This window comes from Nuphar pumila, chromosome 5, assembly GCF_984573655.1.
Source record: "Nuphar pumila chromosome 5, dmNupPumi1.hap1.1, whole genome shotgun sequence".
NCBI classification, from domain to species: domain Eukaryota; kingdom Viridiplantae; phylum Streptophyta; class Magnoliopsida; order Nymphaeales; family Nymphaeaceae; genus Nuphar; species Nuphar pumila.
This window is the reverse complement of record NC_143253.1, coordinates 48,733,869-48,752,563: the sequence shown is the minus strand read 5'-3', so window position 1 is coordinate 48,752,563 and position 18,695 is coordinate 48,733,869. Positions and strand designations below refer to the sequence as shown.

The 18,695-nt window shown below is 37.7% G+C and overlaps 1 protein-coding gene across 3 annotated transcripts in view; it reads right to left on the bottom strand.

Moving 5' to 3' along the window:
* LOC149837537 (protein C2-DOMAIN ABA-RELATED 11-like) overlaps nt 1-17,626 on the bottom strand; it is a 44,508-nt gene extending 26,882 nt beyond the window's left edge. Inside the window, exons 1-4 of one of the 3 annotated variants that reach the window (XM_090006106.1) lie at nt 17,530-17,626; nt 15,642-15,801; nt 15,009-15,104; nt 13,524-13,870 (exon numbers count right to left, since the gene is read on the bottom strand). In XM_090006106.1, the coding sequence (XP_089862232.1) occupies nt 13,586-13,870; nt 15,009-15,104; nt 15,642-15,752 (492 nt within the window). In that variant the 5' untranslated portion in view covers nt 15,753-15,801; nt 17,530-17,626 and the 3' untranslated portion in view covers nt 13,524-13,585. Of the gene's footprint in view, nt 1-13,523; nt 13,871-15,008; nt 15,105-15,641; nt 15,802-15,993; nt 16,974-17,529 lie in introns of those variants that run through there. The other 2 variants (XM_090006107.1, XM_090006108.1) reach the window with 2 other exon arrangements.
* Between the last annotated feature and the right edge of the window lie 1,069 nt (nt 17,627-18,695).

Sequence of the window (18,695 nt, the reverse complement as noted above, 5' to 3'; positions counted from 1 at the left end):
AAATCTGCACAAAAAAATGATGTTTTAAAATGAAGTCACCATGAAAAAAAACCCTTTCAAACTTAGGACAATAGGATCCTGCCAACTCATCCTTGGGCGGATATGGATCCACGAATATCATATTTGTAGGAATTGTGACTAAATTTGCTAGAAAAGTTATAAATTGGGGTCTACCCCACCAGTATTCCAGTATATGAAGTATGAGATCTAGACATAACTACACTATTGAATTATCTACACTAGACCTAATACCTCTAGCCTAGCTAAGCCAACTTAGCCTAGCATAGGAACCAAATCTCCTATCTCATCCACCTTTGGTGCTCACACCTAACTATAGTACTGCTCGAGTTTCACCACGCTGGTTACTTCTAGGTTCTATCCATTAACAACACATCACTGCTCATGACTTGAACCAGTTAGAAGTCATTCGGATGACCTCCCCATTGTAATGGAGAAAAAAACCTTTACAAAGAACCGATGAATACTAGGGATGGCAGAAATTGCCATGAGGAAGGTAAGAAGCTTGTTTCAAACAACTTTTTTTATGCTTATAAAACCTTATAATGACACTTCTCAAAAATGAAAAATTTGTTTTTCTAAATGTGAAATCAAACTTTCTTGATGCTGAAAATGCACTTAACATTAGAACTTTACTTTTTTTAATTATATTTTTATTATCAGACCTAATGGGCAGCGCCGTTTGGAAAATGAGGTGTAGAGGGGCCCCGCTGAGCATTCAACGGGGCTCAACTCTTGTGGAAGATGAGTTGAGGTGGCTCTGGCGATTGGAGGCACATGTAGGTGACTCTGATGAGGCTCTGACGGACATGGGAGAGGCTCAGGAGGCTGCGGATGGAGAGGTGTGAGGGTTGAACTCGAGCGCAACGAAGGAGAGGGTGCAATGGGAAAGGGCTTTTCCTTGCCGGGGTCGACCCCCTGACGGGGTCGAGCGCCTGCCGGGGTCGACCCTCTACCGGGGTCGACCCCCTGCCAGACATGACAAGGGGTTGACCCCCTGCCGGGGTTGACCCCCGGCCGAACACGACAGGGGGTCGACCCCCTATCGGGGTCGACCGCCGGGGTCGACCGCCTGGCGGAGTCGACCCCCTGCCGGAAAACGCAGGGGGTCGACCCCCAATCCATTTAACGGTGGGGCCCGAAAATACGTGTGCTTCCTCCGAGCGACGGTGGCGGAAGGTTGACGGAGATCGACTTCCGGCGAACGGTGGGGGCCGACAGAGAGGTCGACGGGATGGATAGGGCGGCCGAAGGAAAAGGGCGGCAGGAGGGAGAGGGCGGCGGGCGGGAGCAGCGAAAGAAGAAAGGAAAAAGAGGGCTGGGATTAGGGGTAATGCGACATTTCGCGACGGCTTAGCGACGGATTAATTCCGTCGCTAAGCCATCGTAATTCAAAAAACGAAAAAGGCGACAGAAAATATTCCGTCGCCTAGGCCGTCGCTATTTCGCGACGGAATTTTATCCGTCGCGAACTGCCGTATTTATTGCGACAAAATATTCTCTCGCAAAATCCGTCACTACTTAGCGACGGATTTTGCGAGGGAATATAATCTGTCGCTAGTTTCGTAAAATTCTCCAATTATAGCGACAGATTCATTTCTCTCGTTAATCCGTCGCTAAGTAGCGACGACATAACGCCGTCGCTAATCAATAGTTTTTTTGTAGTGCGAGACTAGTGTCTTATTGATTATAGATGTGTGGCATGTAAGGCATGCATGTACATGTGGTAGCTCAAAAAGGAGCTTGGGTTGGTGAAAACTCTTATGAGAGCAAGAGTGCACCATAATAAGAATACATGCATACATAATAATAACTGAGTGAGTATCACCTTCATAGGTAAGATGTTCGACTGGTTTAAAAGAACTAGAGCATAATAAATAGATTATGATGATAATATATATGTAAGGTTACCCTGGAAGGGATCCTTGGGCTATTAAGCCCTGAACACCAGATTACTTGGGCCCAAGTAAACTAAATGCAATAATGGACAATTTTATTACATTGCTTGTTTTGAAGTATACTCATTATAATTACTATACTTCAAGATTGGGTGTTGATATTAAATTGAATGTCATTAATTTATATTTTAAAATATGACAAAAGCATGAAGATTGTTAGCATGACTCTGAATAGTATTGTATAATATTTATGGACTTCATGTGAAATTATGATTGAGGCGAACAATGCATGATATCATGATATATTGCTTTCAACTACCCTATCCCTTATGTCTAATTTCTTTTATGGATATCTGAATTTATAAATGGTAATATCATTAGAATGTATGTTTTAATGTTGTGTAATTACTTGTGATCTGGTGTATACCTACCACGCTTTCATGAGTTTATTTCTTTAAAATTTGAGGTACTGAGTAGTTATGATAATGTGATGGTAGGATGCAACGACAGAGCCTCGAACGAGACTTCTATTCATTTTGAGCTTTCCTAGGACTTGTTTAAGAAAACAATTTGGATATTTGGAAACTATCAAATGAGTTTTCATGACATTGGTGTTGTCAATTTTATGTTTAAACTACATGGGTTTAAAAATGTTTATTAATGTCTTTTCTTGTTATAATTTGAAATTTGATTCATAAATTTAGATTTACTATAGTGGACCTGGATCCAAGTCCTAATGGAAAGTGGATCTAGTCCTACATTATTGGCAAACACCTATAACCTGCCCAAGGTTCTGCTAACTTCAATTAATTAAAAGATTTTCGCTTTGATATCATTTTGGTTTTAAAAAGATCAATTGCAAAATTTTAAATTTTTCCTAAATTTTTAAGTTAAATTTTTTGGGGCATTATACTTTCTATTAGATAATAGAAAAATAACAAAAACATCTCTTTCATCACTCACACAAACATACAGAGTATAGTAAATGGTCTTTGGCAGTCTGCATCTTGCTTTTCTTTGCTCGATATGGTACTTTTGCAGTATCTCTATAAATCTTTGTAGGTGTTGCATCATCAAAGTAAGTGATACATTCATGTTAGATTTAAACGAGTCCACATACAAACACAATAAAGAAACAACCAAACAACATGTGATAAGTAACTCACTTCATTGACCAACAACGTTTATTCTTTAAACAAAAATACTTCGCTATATTTTAGTTGTTGCATACCTTTTTCATTCACATCACCTTGTCTTCATTGCCAATTGAAATTGAATATAAACATGTACATGTAAACCATTGGTTGTATATTCACATAACTTGAGACATTAATAATTATACATTAATTACCTCAATTGTGTCCTTGCTTGGGGGTGGCGTCGGAGCTAATGACTTGAGATTATTAGCCTTTCTTGTGTCACATCTATACATAGCAGACATTACGAAATACCTAAGATATACACAGTAGATATAAGACATTAGAGTAGTTCATTAAAAAATACTATATAAATTATAAATAAGCAATTCATTGAAAACCACTAACTAAATATGTTTTCAATGTATAAAATACTTATATATACTTTTATTAGTGTTTTCGCTTGTTGTAGCCAACCTCACCACGTACACTGCACTTGTATGACACATCATCCTTATGTTATGTTCTCTGTCTCTTAGCCTTAGGCTACCCTTCTTTATGTCTCACTTTTGGTGAATACACAAGGATACAGGCCTGAGGAGCAACGTGTGAGACGTTATCCACCATAAAAAAGAATATATATGTACTATAAACAACTTGATATTATTCAATTGTGAAGAACTTATCACAGTAATCCTTTAGTAGTTTGCACTCGTACAAAATGCATGTGAGCATGGAATCTTGCTAACCTGCCACTCTTCACAAGAGCATATATGCTTCTCAAGATCAACACTATAGCTGTGAGATCAGAAGTAGGCTTCATACCGACATTGGAGGCAATGCACTACTTATATATGTAATAGTTGTGTCTTTCTCTCTAGTTTATCTGGTTTCTCTTTTACATCAGGTACAACAATGCCTGACCTTTTTTGCCCACTAATCTTTTTTTTCTCATAAAGTTCATCATCATGAGATGAAGCTTCTCAATAAGAGGCATTAGGAGCTTGTCACATATGGGAAAAATTCATGAATTAAAGTTTTTTGTTATATTAGAGGTTAAACACCCATACCTTCTTGCTAGAAAGTGATTGTTAGTCCAATGTTTCTCGACCACATCCTCAGTCACATACTCGTATATGGTTTCATCTTACTCCCAGATCATTTATATAAAATAATGGCATTATTGTGTCATGGTTGCTCAGGTTGCACTCCACCAGAGTGTATTGAGTGATGAACCAAATTTCTCAGAAAAGTTCTTTGTTAGGTACTTCATGCAAAATCCAACATGACAACTAGGTCATGTATGAGGATAACTTACTTTAGACCTTCATGTCTATCCGAGACAACTATCCACTATACTTTATCTTAGTATTTATCATCATCGTAGTGTGTGAACTTTTCCTTCAAAAACAAAGTCCATAACTCCTTTGACTCCTTATCTACAACTGCAAATGTTACATGAAACATCCCATCTCTAGGATCATTACCATGGACCGACAACAATATACCCATGTATTTTTCTTTTAGGAATGTGTTATCTACCATAAGAACTGGAGGGCGTCCTTTCAAAACCTATTGATGCATGAACAAAAGGATAAAAATATGTACTTAAATCGATCTTTTCGATCGATCTTGATGATGCCTAGTGATCCTTGGTTAGCCATCATTAAATGATCATAATAGGAGGGAAGCATCCTGAAGGACTCTTTGAACCCCTAGTCAATTCTTGTCCACATCATGCTTGTTGGTAACTAGCCTCAACACCTTTGCAACTTATGACATTCATAATTTCTCTTGGAGTTATCTTCGGGTTATCGTGCAAGCGTCCATCCATAACACATGAAATTCACTTGAAAGACACTTTTTTCACTACAAGGTTGCCTACTACTTCACCACATGTATGCTCCCTTTTATACCCCCTTACTAGAAAGAACGATGCATTGTGCATCTTTGTGCAGTGAATCTTTCAAGGGCAATCAAATATACTCTGCGAGTTCTTTTTTGTGCATACGATACTGACTCTGTTACTACAGCTCTGCACAAATTTTGCTTTATAGTTATTCTTGATCACATGATCTCTCAAAAACTCACGACAATACTCAAGATCATTAAACATTTTATCACAAGCAATTTTTCTATTGTTTGAGTCTGTTGTTAACCATTGAAACTGTTGACAATCATTGAGTTTTTCATTATGCAACTCGTTATACAACTCAGATGTCTCCACTTTAATGATTTTTAGTTGTTCTTCATTAAATGAGAAACCATTAAACAAGAACCAAGGGTTTAACTTCTCAAATGTCATTTATGCATCGTTCTTTCATGCCATTATTTATTGCATATTATCATTGTCTTGGTCCTCTCCTATCGTTTCTGATTCGTACTCAGTCGACATGGTATAGTCATCATCATCGATATCATCTTATTCTCTATTGTGGTCGTCATCGCTACTTGGTTGATCGGCTGCATAAACTAAAACAAAATTTAGCGTATATATCACTCTCTTTGTTTTCATGCATGCAACATTTCTGTATTTCTAACTTTTAAAATTAACAATAAAAATAACACCTCCAGGCCAAGCATAAATTAGAAAATCTAATAACTTTTACCTAGATTTACCATCTACATTGAAAGACTGAGTATCATCCAACTTACTTTGATGAAGATCACCAGCACGAGTTTGCCCACGTGGTTCCATATTCTCTATAGTGATCCTCTCATCGTTAATTGTTTGGGATAGTGAGATATTCTCCAAAGAGTTGAAGTTAATACATAAATGTGCCTAAGATATATGCATATTATCCACAAGATTCTCATCATTTTATTCATCAACTGCTTCTTGTACATCGTTTCTAATTGCTTCTTATACATCACTTTTGACTCCTTTTTGTATAACTTTGCAACCAACACTTCATGTTTAACTTAAAAAACAATGGCTTCTTGATTACCTTTATTAGCAACTACATAAACATCACCACTATATAGCATTGATTTTACATCATCATCATCCAATACATGTATCCATATATGTTGGTCATTTAATTTTTTAGAATACTTATACCAAAGGATCATTGACTTTTTTGCATATTCAATTTTACGAGACAACAATGCTATGAATACCTTATAGTTGTTGTTTTTAAAAACCAATGTAGATCTCCAAATAGGTTGATTAGTGCTACAATAACATACCCCTATCCTTTTAGAAGTCATTATAAATGTCTATACCAAGCACACAATGTATCATTACCTACCGTTACTATTATAAAGCTCATTTTTTTGGATAAAAACCTAGCACAATTAGCAAGAGGGAGAATAACTAAGATTTGGAAAGAAAACCCAAGACTGGCACCCATTGACAAAAGAGTGATTCTTTGTATACAAATCACAACAAGCATTGGATCAATTAATAACATTATATATATATATAATGTTATTAATTGAACATATTAGGCCTCATTTCTTATTTTGCCTTGTTCTGCCCTATAGGTTTTAAGTGTTTTATGATAGATTTGAACCATTAGATGTTTTTAACATGATCGATTTAGTGGGAATAATTGACTCTTGGATTTTATGATCCGAGAAAAATTGGTACCTTCATGGCCATTGATTTTGGATCACCAAAAAAACCTGTATATAGGTCAGACTCCGGCGATCTAAAAGTTGGTTCTCACTAAGCAAAACCTATAGATCACATCTTTGGTGTTAGACGTAAGGAAAAATACTTAAAACTATGTTTTTTAAAGGGGCCTAACGAGACCTAACGAAAAAAGAGGCCTAAGGAACACATTATTCTCTCTCTATATATATAAACAATTAATATAGTAAACCCTAAATGGTAAATTTGGTGCCAAATATTAAATAAAACATCCATAATAGAAAAACATACATAATGCATTCATAACAATAACCAAACAAAACAAGTATTGGATCAATGAACGGGTAGGGGTCTGCCTAACCTCAGCTTGACTATAAAATAATATATATATATATATATATATATATATATATATATATATATATATATATATATATATATATATCCTAAACATAGTAAACCTTAAACCGTAAACCTGGTGCTAAATATTAAATAAAACATAAGGTTATATAAATAAAACATCGACAATAGGAAAACATACATAATACAGCCACAACAACAACCAAACAAAAATATTACAAGGGTATTAACTGCTCATATCTACAGAAAATGAAAAAGTTTGAAAACAGTGGGAATCACCGGAATGGAGCAAAAAATTAATCGAGAAAGTTGATGACCATCGGAATAGAGCGAAAAAAAATTCATAGGAATCTTTGCAACAGTATAGAGAAAGGGGTTACGATTCTAAAGGGAAAAGGGTTACCACTTTCTCCACATACAAACAAAAAAAATGAACACAAATGCCTATATATATAGTTAAATTCATATGCTAAAATGGAATCTCACATCACTTAAAGTTAACTGCATGCGAAAGTTCATAAATTTTGCATCAAAAGTAGACTTTCACAACTACCAATGCAAAACTTTTGATGAACTTCGCACTCTGATCACCTATATATACAATGAAATTTGCACGCTAAAATAGAATCTTGCATCTCTTAAAGTTGAATGCATGCAAAAAATCTGTGAATTCCGCAAAATTTTCATGATTTTTGTATCGAAAGTAGACTTTCACAACCACAAATGCAAAACTCTTGACAAAATTCGCATGTAAGAGATTTTTGCAAGTATTGTCATGGTTTTAGTACTATAGATGCAAAAATCAAAGAGCTTTTGCAAAAGTGAGAAGTCATTTTTGCAACATTTATTGTGCGAAAATCATGATTTTAGCAAAAATATCATGTGAATTTCATTTTCAGCAATATTTAGTGAGAGTAGGAGAGCAGCGCGACGTAACGTGGGAAAATTAGGAGATCTGCTCATGCTAAGGGTAAAAGGATCCTAAAAAGTAGAAATTCTACAAAATTGGACATCTGACCGATTTCAAAATTTGTGGGGCATTTGGGAAAATGAGCCAAATTTACCATACAGTACCATCATTTTTCGATATAACTATAGGGCATTTGCCGTTAAAATCCCATTTTACACAAAATCAGTGGGCACCGTTGATCGCGCGTGCTCATCTGACGTGGGTGTCCACTCTTTGGACATCCATAGTTACTTTCGTCTCTCGTCCAACCAAGTCCTCAGTTGTACAAATGGATCTGCTTTGGTCGCACCTTCAATATGAATCGCTCATATTATTTTTAAATATGGATTTCAAAGCATGAACATGTTTTCAGATTGAACATAAGCAAATATAAAATATAACAAAATAAAAATAATGCATAAATGATGTGGAAGAGTATATTCCAATTTTAAAAATTGGGTTTTAATTGGGTTAATGATGCAATAATTTCAAAATGTGCTCTAATTTAACTATATCATAATATTTTTAAAATATCGTCGATCTTTGTGACGTAGCTTGATATTCAAATTTGGATTTGGATTATTTAATTATGGTCCAGCCCGTATCCGAAACTGTTTTCAACCCACATGGTCCCAGACAAACAAAAACATCCCTTTCAAACCAATTGAAACCACCATTAAGTCTAGTTTCTCCCCCACGGACGACCGTATGGGCAGGGTCCAGATTCGAACATGTGACGTTGAGGGCCTGAGGCAGAGGAGGGATAGGTCTGTCATTTTTTGCAAAGTGGGGAAAGGGAAATCAATGCAAATTGACAGAAATGAAATGACGAGGCCTCCAAATTTGGCAATTAGTTTAAGATATGATGTGCAGGTGGGGGAAGGTGAGCCCTATTTTTAGAGAACCTCCAAATTTAGTGGCTCAGTGGGCATTAAAGATAGGGACATGTAAGGCATGCTCTTGCCAGCACCACTTAACCTGTTATAGCCAGTTGATTCACTATGTAATAAATTAATATTTATTTATTGTTTTCATTTTTTTTTTCCTTTTGAAACCAGGGGAAATTGGTTATATATGGAGAAAGAGAGCTCCACTTTGTTTTAGACAGGTACCTCGAATGTACCAAGCCTAAGAACTCTCTCTCTCATTTGTTTGAGACAAGTATATGGAAATTGGTAATCTATGTTAGCTGCTGGGATGAAGATTTTTAACTATTTTATATCTGAGCTGCCGATGTTGTACTTGGGTTTGTTGTTACAAGTTAAGCGCCTTTTCTCTGTGGCCTGAGCTCTGACGCTTCTTAAAGTTAAGCACAAATTACTCTTGTGGCAAGCTTCTTATCTCTCGTATGTTGGCCGCCTAACTTTAGTGAAGCACATTCTCTCGACCATTTCAGAATTTTTTATGTCTATGTTTCTGATGCCTGTGGGTGTGGAGAAGCAACTGACGCGTTTGATGGCAGGCTTCCTTTGGTCTGGGTGTCATCTCAAGGCTAAGCGACACCTGGTTGGATGATGTTTGGTGGTCTTGTCGTGTTCTATGGCCGGTTTAGGTGTTCATGCGCCCAGACTCAGGAGTAATGCCTTGGTCTCTAAGCAATGCTGGCTTGCTCATCAACCGGATAATCCTTGCACTACTTTTCTTCTCTCTAAGTATGGATCTCCTTCTCTCCTTCTGATTTTCCTTCGCTCACGACGTGGAGCATTTTTTCATCTGCGTAAGTCATGGTTGTCGGCTTTAGCTTTCTTCAGCGATAATTTTGATGATCGCGCCGATATTGATAACTGGCAGCATTTTTCCATCTGCGTAAGTCTATAGATCGTTGCTTCCCCCGAGGGTGGCCTGGTTGCCCGAATCTGCGCTTTGGCGAAGGTTCCTTCACTCCGTTCTCGGGTCCCAGCTTGGTTAATCTTACACAATAAGGTCCAAACTCACTCTACCTTAAAGAGAGCTTCTAGCTTTTGAGTTGGTGTGTGCTTTGTCATGCTGCTGAAGAATCCTCGTTCCACCTCTTTTGGTCTTGCCCTACCTTTGTGGAGATCTTTCGTATGACTCGGAGGCACCCAGAGGTCCTAGTTATGGAGGAGTCCTTTGCGCTAGACCTCATCTTGGGTCCGGTCTACCTTCGGCGCAGTAAGCGGTGGCGGTTAATCTGGAGGTCGTGGTTGTAACCACTTGGTGGTTTGTTTGGATGGCGCACAATGATGCCCTTTTTCGGTAATCTCCGGTCGACATTAATCATCTTGCGCAAAAAATTCTAGTGGACGTTTACGCGATTCTGCGTATTCATATCCCCGATCTAACATCTCCTCCTGTTGTCGCTCCACTCCCTCTGGACCTTATTGGTTTTACGGCTCCTGCCGCTTGTTTTTCGTTTGTTTTGCTTCTGCTTGCTTCTGTTTTGTTTTTGTTTTTCTGCTTTTGTTCGACCCTTTCTATGGCTATGTTGAAATCCTGTTTCGGCTCTCTCTTTCTCTCTCTGGGTTATGTATGTCATGCTTTAACTACTCTTTTGCTTCCTGTAGAGACTATTTTTGCTGTTATTGATTATATGTTTTTATTATCAACTGGTTGTGTTCTCGAGTTTGTCAAGTACACCCAACTTTTTTTTTCTTTGGAAGTTTCTCTTATTTGTGTTTTTTTCTTAGGCAACAATTTTGACACTTTTGTTTTTTATTATTATTGTTGTTGTTGACATTGATTCTTTGGAGTTATTATTATTATGATTGTTATCTTTGAGTTTGCAGTACATACCCACTGAGCTTTGGCTTTTCGTTTCTTTCCTGTTCCTTGTTCTGTTTATGTTCGACCCCTTGATAGTCTGATGCGTCGTTTCTTTTTTTTTCTGAAAGAGTTATTTTGTTTCAACATGATATTCATGCGCCCAGCATTCTCCCGTGAACAGGAGGTATGCAGGAATTTTATGTATATATATATATATATATATATATATAGCCATATTCTTCAAATTTAAGTATATGTCAATTGAATTTGTTGTAATTAATTTGCTTTTCAGTTTTTCCATTTCTTATTGTTTTTAAAATCCTCCAGTGCTCATATTTATTACAACTTTCTATATTACGTGGAGATTTTCTTTCCTCAACAGTTTTCATACTCATATGAATATATGGCGAGCTATAAAACTTTACATGATAAGGGGAACTTAATTAAATGACTAGTCAGGCTCTCTCTCTTTGCCATTTAATTTTCTTCTCTTAATCATTTGAATGCATGAGGAGCACATATGTAATCCGGATTTCAGAAGAGTTTAAGGAGAAAAAGATGGAAGACTTGTGTTAAAGATGAAAGGTTTGTGTTAAATATTTGAACATACTTCATAGTCAATGTGAAATTCTCTAGGAGTTTTTGCTTTGTACTTGTATGTGCCAAGATCCAAGATCTCATAGATGCTTGTTTGTTTGTCTTATTTTGTTTTTTTACCTTTTTTTTTTGTTTTTTTGACAGAGGGGTATGCATAGCATCGATCGACAGAATAGAGTGAAGGTTTGTGTACTGTTGACAGAAGATAGAGAGCACAACCCAGCACAGGCAAAATGGATTTTGCTTCTGTCACCATGCTCTCTCTCTCTCTCTCTCTCTCTCTCTCTGTGTGTGTGTGTGTGTGTGTGTGTGTGTGTGTTAGCAAGCCTGCATAATTATACTACAAATGCTTATATTTGTACTTCCATCTTAGACGATATTTGAAATTGTGCTTTCAAATAGTATCACTGCAGTGCTTTTGCAGCGTTGTTGCTGGAGCTATGTGCACTACTCCTGTTGATCTATTTGGCCAGTGGGATCAGGGATGTTTCCAGCAAGAAGTATATCGAAGAGTTTGATCAAATGGAGCATGTGCACACGCATGCATGTGTACACATACACAAAAATGCATGTGCACAGGCATGCATGTACAACACATGCACATATGACTATGTACAACACATGCATATACAATGTGCACACAAACACTTTTGCTTACATCCATACACGACCACATGAATGAGCATGTTTATGGTGCTCTCATGCCTATGTGCATCCCCACGTACACAGAGTTCGACTCAGTGATAGACGTGCCCATGCACTCATCTGCACACACACACACACACACACACACACACACAGGTCCCAAGGGTTCCTTACAAAACCTTCGGCTGTTGTCAGACTGATGTCTATTTTACTGAAAATTTTGACTTGATTAATATAAAGTTGTAGCATGTTTCAAGGTTCTTTGTAATGGTTATTGTGTGTTGAATGATATTACTGTTATTCTACTCGCACGCATGCACACATTCATATACTGTGGTTTCTTATGTGCATCATATTCTTCTCCCATTCACTTCTACAGGCAAAACGTGATATTCAGCCCCAACTTTCTTTTATATTTAAAAAAAATCTAGGCCAACAAGGTGTGGTTCACTTAATCAATACGCTAATCTTGATTTTTAAGCTGAAGAGCAGTTGGGTTTGTGATCCTGATTATGGTTAATCTGAATAATACAGTTCCTTAAGTGTACAAATGTGATGTTGGACCACATTATAAAGCATTAAAATCAAGTTAATCATGATTTCCAATAGCTTCTACTTTGTCAATTGTGGTCAACTTCATTAATCATAATTGTGGATTCTGTTATCAGCATTTTCTCCAATAAACTTGATACCTAATTGAGGCGCACGCATGGTCCTTACGGTTCTTTGTTCAATCTTTGTGACCCAGCACAGTCAATTTCACATGTGGTGTTGTAAATTGTACTTTAAGTTACTCATACACACATTTTAAATTGATTTTTTTCTTAATTGGCCTGAGATTATAAGGGACAATGACCAGTAAAATGAATGAGAAACCTTGAATGAAATCCATACAATGAAAATCCCTTCTAAGGCCATGATCTGGAGTAATGTTAAAATGAGATTATCAAACCAAACGTACCTTTGAAGTTAGACTCCTAGTGTATCTTCGTAGTTTGAATTACAAATCAGATTCCTTTCAAACGAAGAAGATACCCTAGGAGTCCAACTTCAAAGGTAGGTTTGGTTTGTTCACATAAGATTCACTTCTTAATACACTTTTGGAAAGTGAATATCATTTGAACAGTACTCTAAAAGCAACAAAATATAAAAAAAATTTAACACAAAACCCCAAAAAGCATAAAAAGTGAATTGCCATGAAACCTAAAAGTGAAATTTGAAGGTGAATCTCGCGTCAAATTCACTTTTTCATGGGTCAAATCTTATGAGATTTTGAAAGTGAAACTCTTTTGAACAGTATTTTCATTTTTCAAAAGCACAACCAAACTCACTTTATCTAGCTCCAGAGCAACCTAAATGGTCCATGATATATATATCTGGCACTTCCAAAGTGGGCCAGTTGTCCATATTAAAATGCAAAAAAAAAAGGGGCATTCGTCGTTCAAGTCCCTCAGAATGATTTTGGGACCACTCACCTTGTCGCAGAAGAGGGTCTCCCCATCTTCTCAAAAGTATGACTAATGCAATTGCATCCACACACACACACACACACACACACACACAGAGAGAGAGAGAGAGAGAGAGAGAGAGAGAGAGAGGAATTCCAACTATTGCAATTATGTATTTACTGTTAACTTTTTGAGGAGAGGAGGGCGCAGTATGGCTAGACATCAACCCACCTTAGTTTAATCTCCAACTCCCCAGACTCTACATCACACAGCCTCAACCACACATCCTGAACAATCTCTCCCTTTGCGCATCTCACAAAACTATCCCTAACCAAACAGTTGTCCCTCCCTGGGATCACCTTGCGCATCTTGGTCTCTTCAGCTCCCACCGAGCTCTGAAGGACTCGGCGCAGTCTGGAGGCGGATACGATCGGATGCAGGTTAAGGTGTGCGTGCCCCATCTTGTCGTCCGACTTGAATCGATCTTTGTCCAACACCTCCTGTGGGTCAATGGTGCAGGATTGGCAAAGTGATTACTTCCACAAACAAGCCCCCCACAAAGACGGCAATAAACTGTGCTAATTTGGCACCCTCGACAGGTCCTAGAAGTGGGACCGTTTTTGTGGACCTACCTGGTTCGGAGTCAATTCAACAGAGAGAGAGAGAGAGAGAGAGAGAGAGTCGGAATAGAAAACCAAGAAAGTAAAAGCTGAAACTGTGGGTGCATGAAATATTTTTTCTCCTTTTTTCTTTCCAACCTGGAAAGAACAATTGAAATTTTAAATTCAAAGTGGTGGTAATTTCTTGAATTTGCAAATCCATATGGACCCACCAACAGTTAGGGCTCATAAACCAGCCGAACGAACCGAACACAGCTTGTTTGGGCTTGGTTCGTTTACCAGTGGACTCAGCTCGGGCTCAGGTCTAGGAGAGCCAAACCCGAGCAGGCTCATCTAAAAGAAAATGGCTTCTGTTTAAGGAAAGTGTCAACAGCAAGATTCCAACCCCAACCTCCTCTAACACAGACACAACCCAACCACCTAATTAAAATAACTTTTTATGACATATTTTACATGGATATGATTGCCAAGCTCGTTTGACGAACATGAACGAGCCCAACGGATGTTAGTTTACCACCCCTACAACAGCAACTGCAAACTATAGGAAAGGGTCCCATACACACAAGATGGGCATGCCCACCTAGGACAAGCTAAACAGACTACAAATTCTAGATTACAGAAACAGAGGTTTGTAAATAAAATTATTTTCATTTTCTCATCCTCCTTTGACCAACCACACCATCATGGATAAGAACAGGCGTAGGTAAATAATTCTACCATAGCTTGAGGATAAAGCAAAGAAACAGAAAAGGGAAAAGAGGGTGCCAATCTGACAAGGACACCATACGTCACACATGGATAATGGAGACAATGACCACCTTCCACATTATTTTACCAATTTCCAAATGAAATCGTCCAACTTGAAAGGAAATGCATAACATTATCATCAAGTCACCGGTATGGACATGAGGGTAGGCTTATCAAACTAAACGTACAGTGAGTCTCAATTATGATAAAACATAACTAATTATGAGGCAGTTTTAGAAATAATGCAAAGGTTTGAAAGGAGATGGCTTACCAACTTTAGTATCCCAGCCGGGTTGGTGACAGAGAAGGTGAATTCCTCATTCCAGACTGGATTAAGGCAACTGTTTATAACCTTTGTCTTGGCAGTCTGAATAACAATTATCAGAAATCACAAATCAACAAGAACAAATCGGAGAAGGATGACAGAATCACTTAATTCCTCAAAACCAAAGTAATTACTAACATAATTTGATATTCTTGCATGTTTCTTTGACAAATTAACCAATATACATACCCTGAGATCCCTTTCTTTTCTTTCTGGGGCTCGGATAAAAACATTTTAAATTACATGAACAAGTACATCATGACCACCTTGATACACTGTCAATATGATCCAGCTGTATCAATCAACTTTTTTTACATGGAAATAATCAAGCGCGCTTAGGTGTTACTCAATGCTTTTAGAAATGACTATACAGAACCGATCACCCATAAATACCAAACCCCACTTTCAAGTTTCCACTGAGATTTTGATAATATCAACAAATGTTAGAAGTATATAAACAAACTTACAAGAGCGTTTACTTTATCTGAAGTAAAAAGCGAAATGTTAACAACAAAGAAGAAAAGGCAGAAAATTTCATTCGATAATTAAAAAAAAAAAGAGGATGATGACAAATTTAACCTGGTTTTCCAGCTTGAGAACAACATAAGGATCACTGCTTGTAAAATCTCTGATCACCAGCTTTTTTCCTCGCAAGACTGTGACCTTGAGTTGCCCAATGGTCTCTCCCATAGAGGTACTTGTAAACCAGCCACAGGGTTAGGTGCATTAGTCAGCCAGGCTGCAATCATAGACGGCAAGGACATCAGAACCTAAATTTCCACGGCTACACTTGCGTCATACAAAATAAGATCCCAAATATTGAAATGAAATAAAGTATAATAAAAATAATGAAACATGATGCCCATGCTCCAGCCAAGGTTAAAGGGTCATAAGACTTTACAGAAGTAATTCTATATGTTTTACGTATTACCTGAGAAACTGTCTGATAGATAGACACACCCCTTTAACAGGATGAGACTGAAATTCCAAATTCAAGCAGTAAAAGGTGCAGAAGAACTGTAATTTATGAAATATAAACAAAAACTCTAGTTCTAGGGGTAATAGGTGTCTTTGCAGCAAAGCACATATGAATTTTCACTCATTCTTCCCCTCCCTAAACAGTTCACGATGAATGGTACATGGTGCTGCCCATAGCACACACTAAACGGGGAAGACTACCATGAAAGAGACTGCAGGAGAAAACTCATCGATCGACCTTTACAAAAGCTCAAATATACATGATCCATCAATAAATTATCATGTGTGTTTCTCTGTATCTCGCCCAAGATTTTCTAACTGAGATATTTCACAAGTTTCTGCCCACTCTGAAAAATGAACAATTACAAAAGTTTTAGAATTTTTCTTTTTCTTTTTTTCAAAAACTTTAAGGCGTTACAATATGCATGGTCTTGTCCACTCTTCTTATAGGATCCGGACTGGCCTGCATAAGATTTAGTTAATCTGGACCCAAACATGGTAGTAGAGGGTGCCATGAAGGTGTATGTGACTTGGACGAGGCCAAAGGTTCACCTATTCTTGAGATGCCGATGGTGTTGCTGCCATACTAAAAGTGTGGTATCGGGGCAATGATTTTTCCCATGCCGTATTATAAGTTTTACTTAGACTTTAAGTGTGTGTTTGATTGGACAAAACAATAGAACAAAACAAACTGGTGCTTAGTGGTCGCTCTTGTCTGTGAGGAACCTGAAGGATTTGAAATTGTTCTTGCTAGAATCAGAATGTTAGGCCCAAACTTTTTGGGCATAGCCTACCGAAAACCAAGCGTGGCTCGCAACGGCCTTTAGGCCTTTGTAATGTTTGTCCAACTTTACATACCTTTAATTTTACATTTCTCTTAATGAGATCGTGGTGGGTGACATTATTGTATATTGTCCGCTTTTAATGAACTTTCCTAAAAAAAACAGAAATTCCAATGAAAAAGTCCTTAAATTTTCTATATAACAAAAAACTATACAAAAACTATTGAAAAACAAAGGCCGTTTTTCTTCAAGTAAGAACAAAAAACAGTAATCAAACGTACATCTCGCTTAATCTCCACAGTTAATTAAAGAAACAACTCAAATTAACGAGTAAAAAGAAAAAAATGTAATTCTACCATTAAAGTTTTCTTTCCTAAGCAAGAAACAGCAAACTGCATCTCAAGAAGACAGATTTCCCATTTCTGATGAGAAAACTGGAAAATTCGGAGGTGAAAATGGAAGACCGCCACGAGAACCTCTTAAAATTTCCTATGAACGAGAACGTCTACTCTAAGGACCAAAAACTTCCATTTGTACCTGTATTTCTCACCAAACATCTTCTAGAAACGAAGATTCCACGGGAAATCCTACTTCCTTCGCCACGAAAGCTACTCACAGAGCGTTTTAGAGAGGAAAATGGAACCCTAAAACCGGCGACCGTCCAAACTCTCCCTTGGAGACTCGAGGAAGAAAAGCGAGGAGCTTACCAAAGAGACCGTTAGTGGTTTTCCGTCGCCGGTTCCTTGCCAGAAACACGCCGGAGAGATGCCATCAACGCCGTTTATGGAAGCGCCGAGTGAGCTCCCCCTTATAGAGGGAATTCACCGGCTACTTACGGTCGCCCTGGAACCAGTAACGTATATTTTACCGCCACGTATCGGTGGCGCGTCTGCCAGACGGTGAAACCTCGCTCTCGATGTTTTGACGGATTACGAAAAAGCTCACAACAAAGACAATAAATGTCTTATGAGTCTTATCTCCTCCCCAAATCATGGCTCAAATTGGATCGGGTTGAAATCAGATAGCATACTGGAGAGAATTTGGATGGTAGATCTGGATCCAGATTTATATTTTAATTTGACCTGCTTTTGGAGGTTCTCTTTTGTGTACATGGACCTGGATTCAACTGGGTCTATATATTGCCCTGGTTCGACTCATTCTGACCTGCATCCAAGTCAAAATTTAAAGTAATAGGCTCAAATCTTAACAAGATCAGATGAAGTAACTTTCGGATCATAATTTTATATGGTGGTACTGGATCCGGTGAAAAATAGCCCGAAACAATTTTCACATATAGAGAATGAGTTGAAAAAGTTGAAGCTTTCATAGCCGTTGATTTTTTTATAAAGGTCGGATTCTAGAGATCCAAAAGCCAGTTTCAACTAAACCAAACCTGTGGATCATCTATGGTGAGAAAAAAAAAACAAAGAGGTTTGGACCCATTCGTTAGGTTGTTATCTCATACAAAAAGACTAGCAAATCATAACAAATCTGGAAATGAATACAAACAAATTCATTCAAAAAATACTCTCCTGGATTTGAAACCAAATCCATAAAAATGTTTGACCATATAAATCCCAATCCGATCCAATTACACATTCTGATTTTATTTTAATACTGGTATTCTAAAATAGGGTGTCAATGGGACCCAAACCCTATAGGGTCAGGGTTTGGTGATAAATAAGAATGCCCAATTAGAATCTGGGTTGTACCCTTCTATGGAATGGGGTTTGGTTTGTAAAATTTCACACCAGACCCGGGCCCGACCAGAGTTTCTACTAAGATCCACAATTTTTCAATGTAAAAATGATAAAAAATTTATTATTTTACCGGGTATGGTCCAGGTTTTCATTCATGTAATCCTTATAGGATC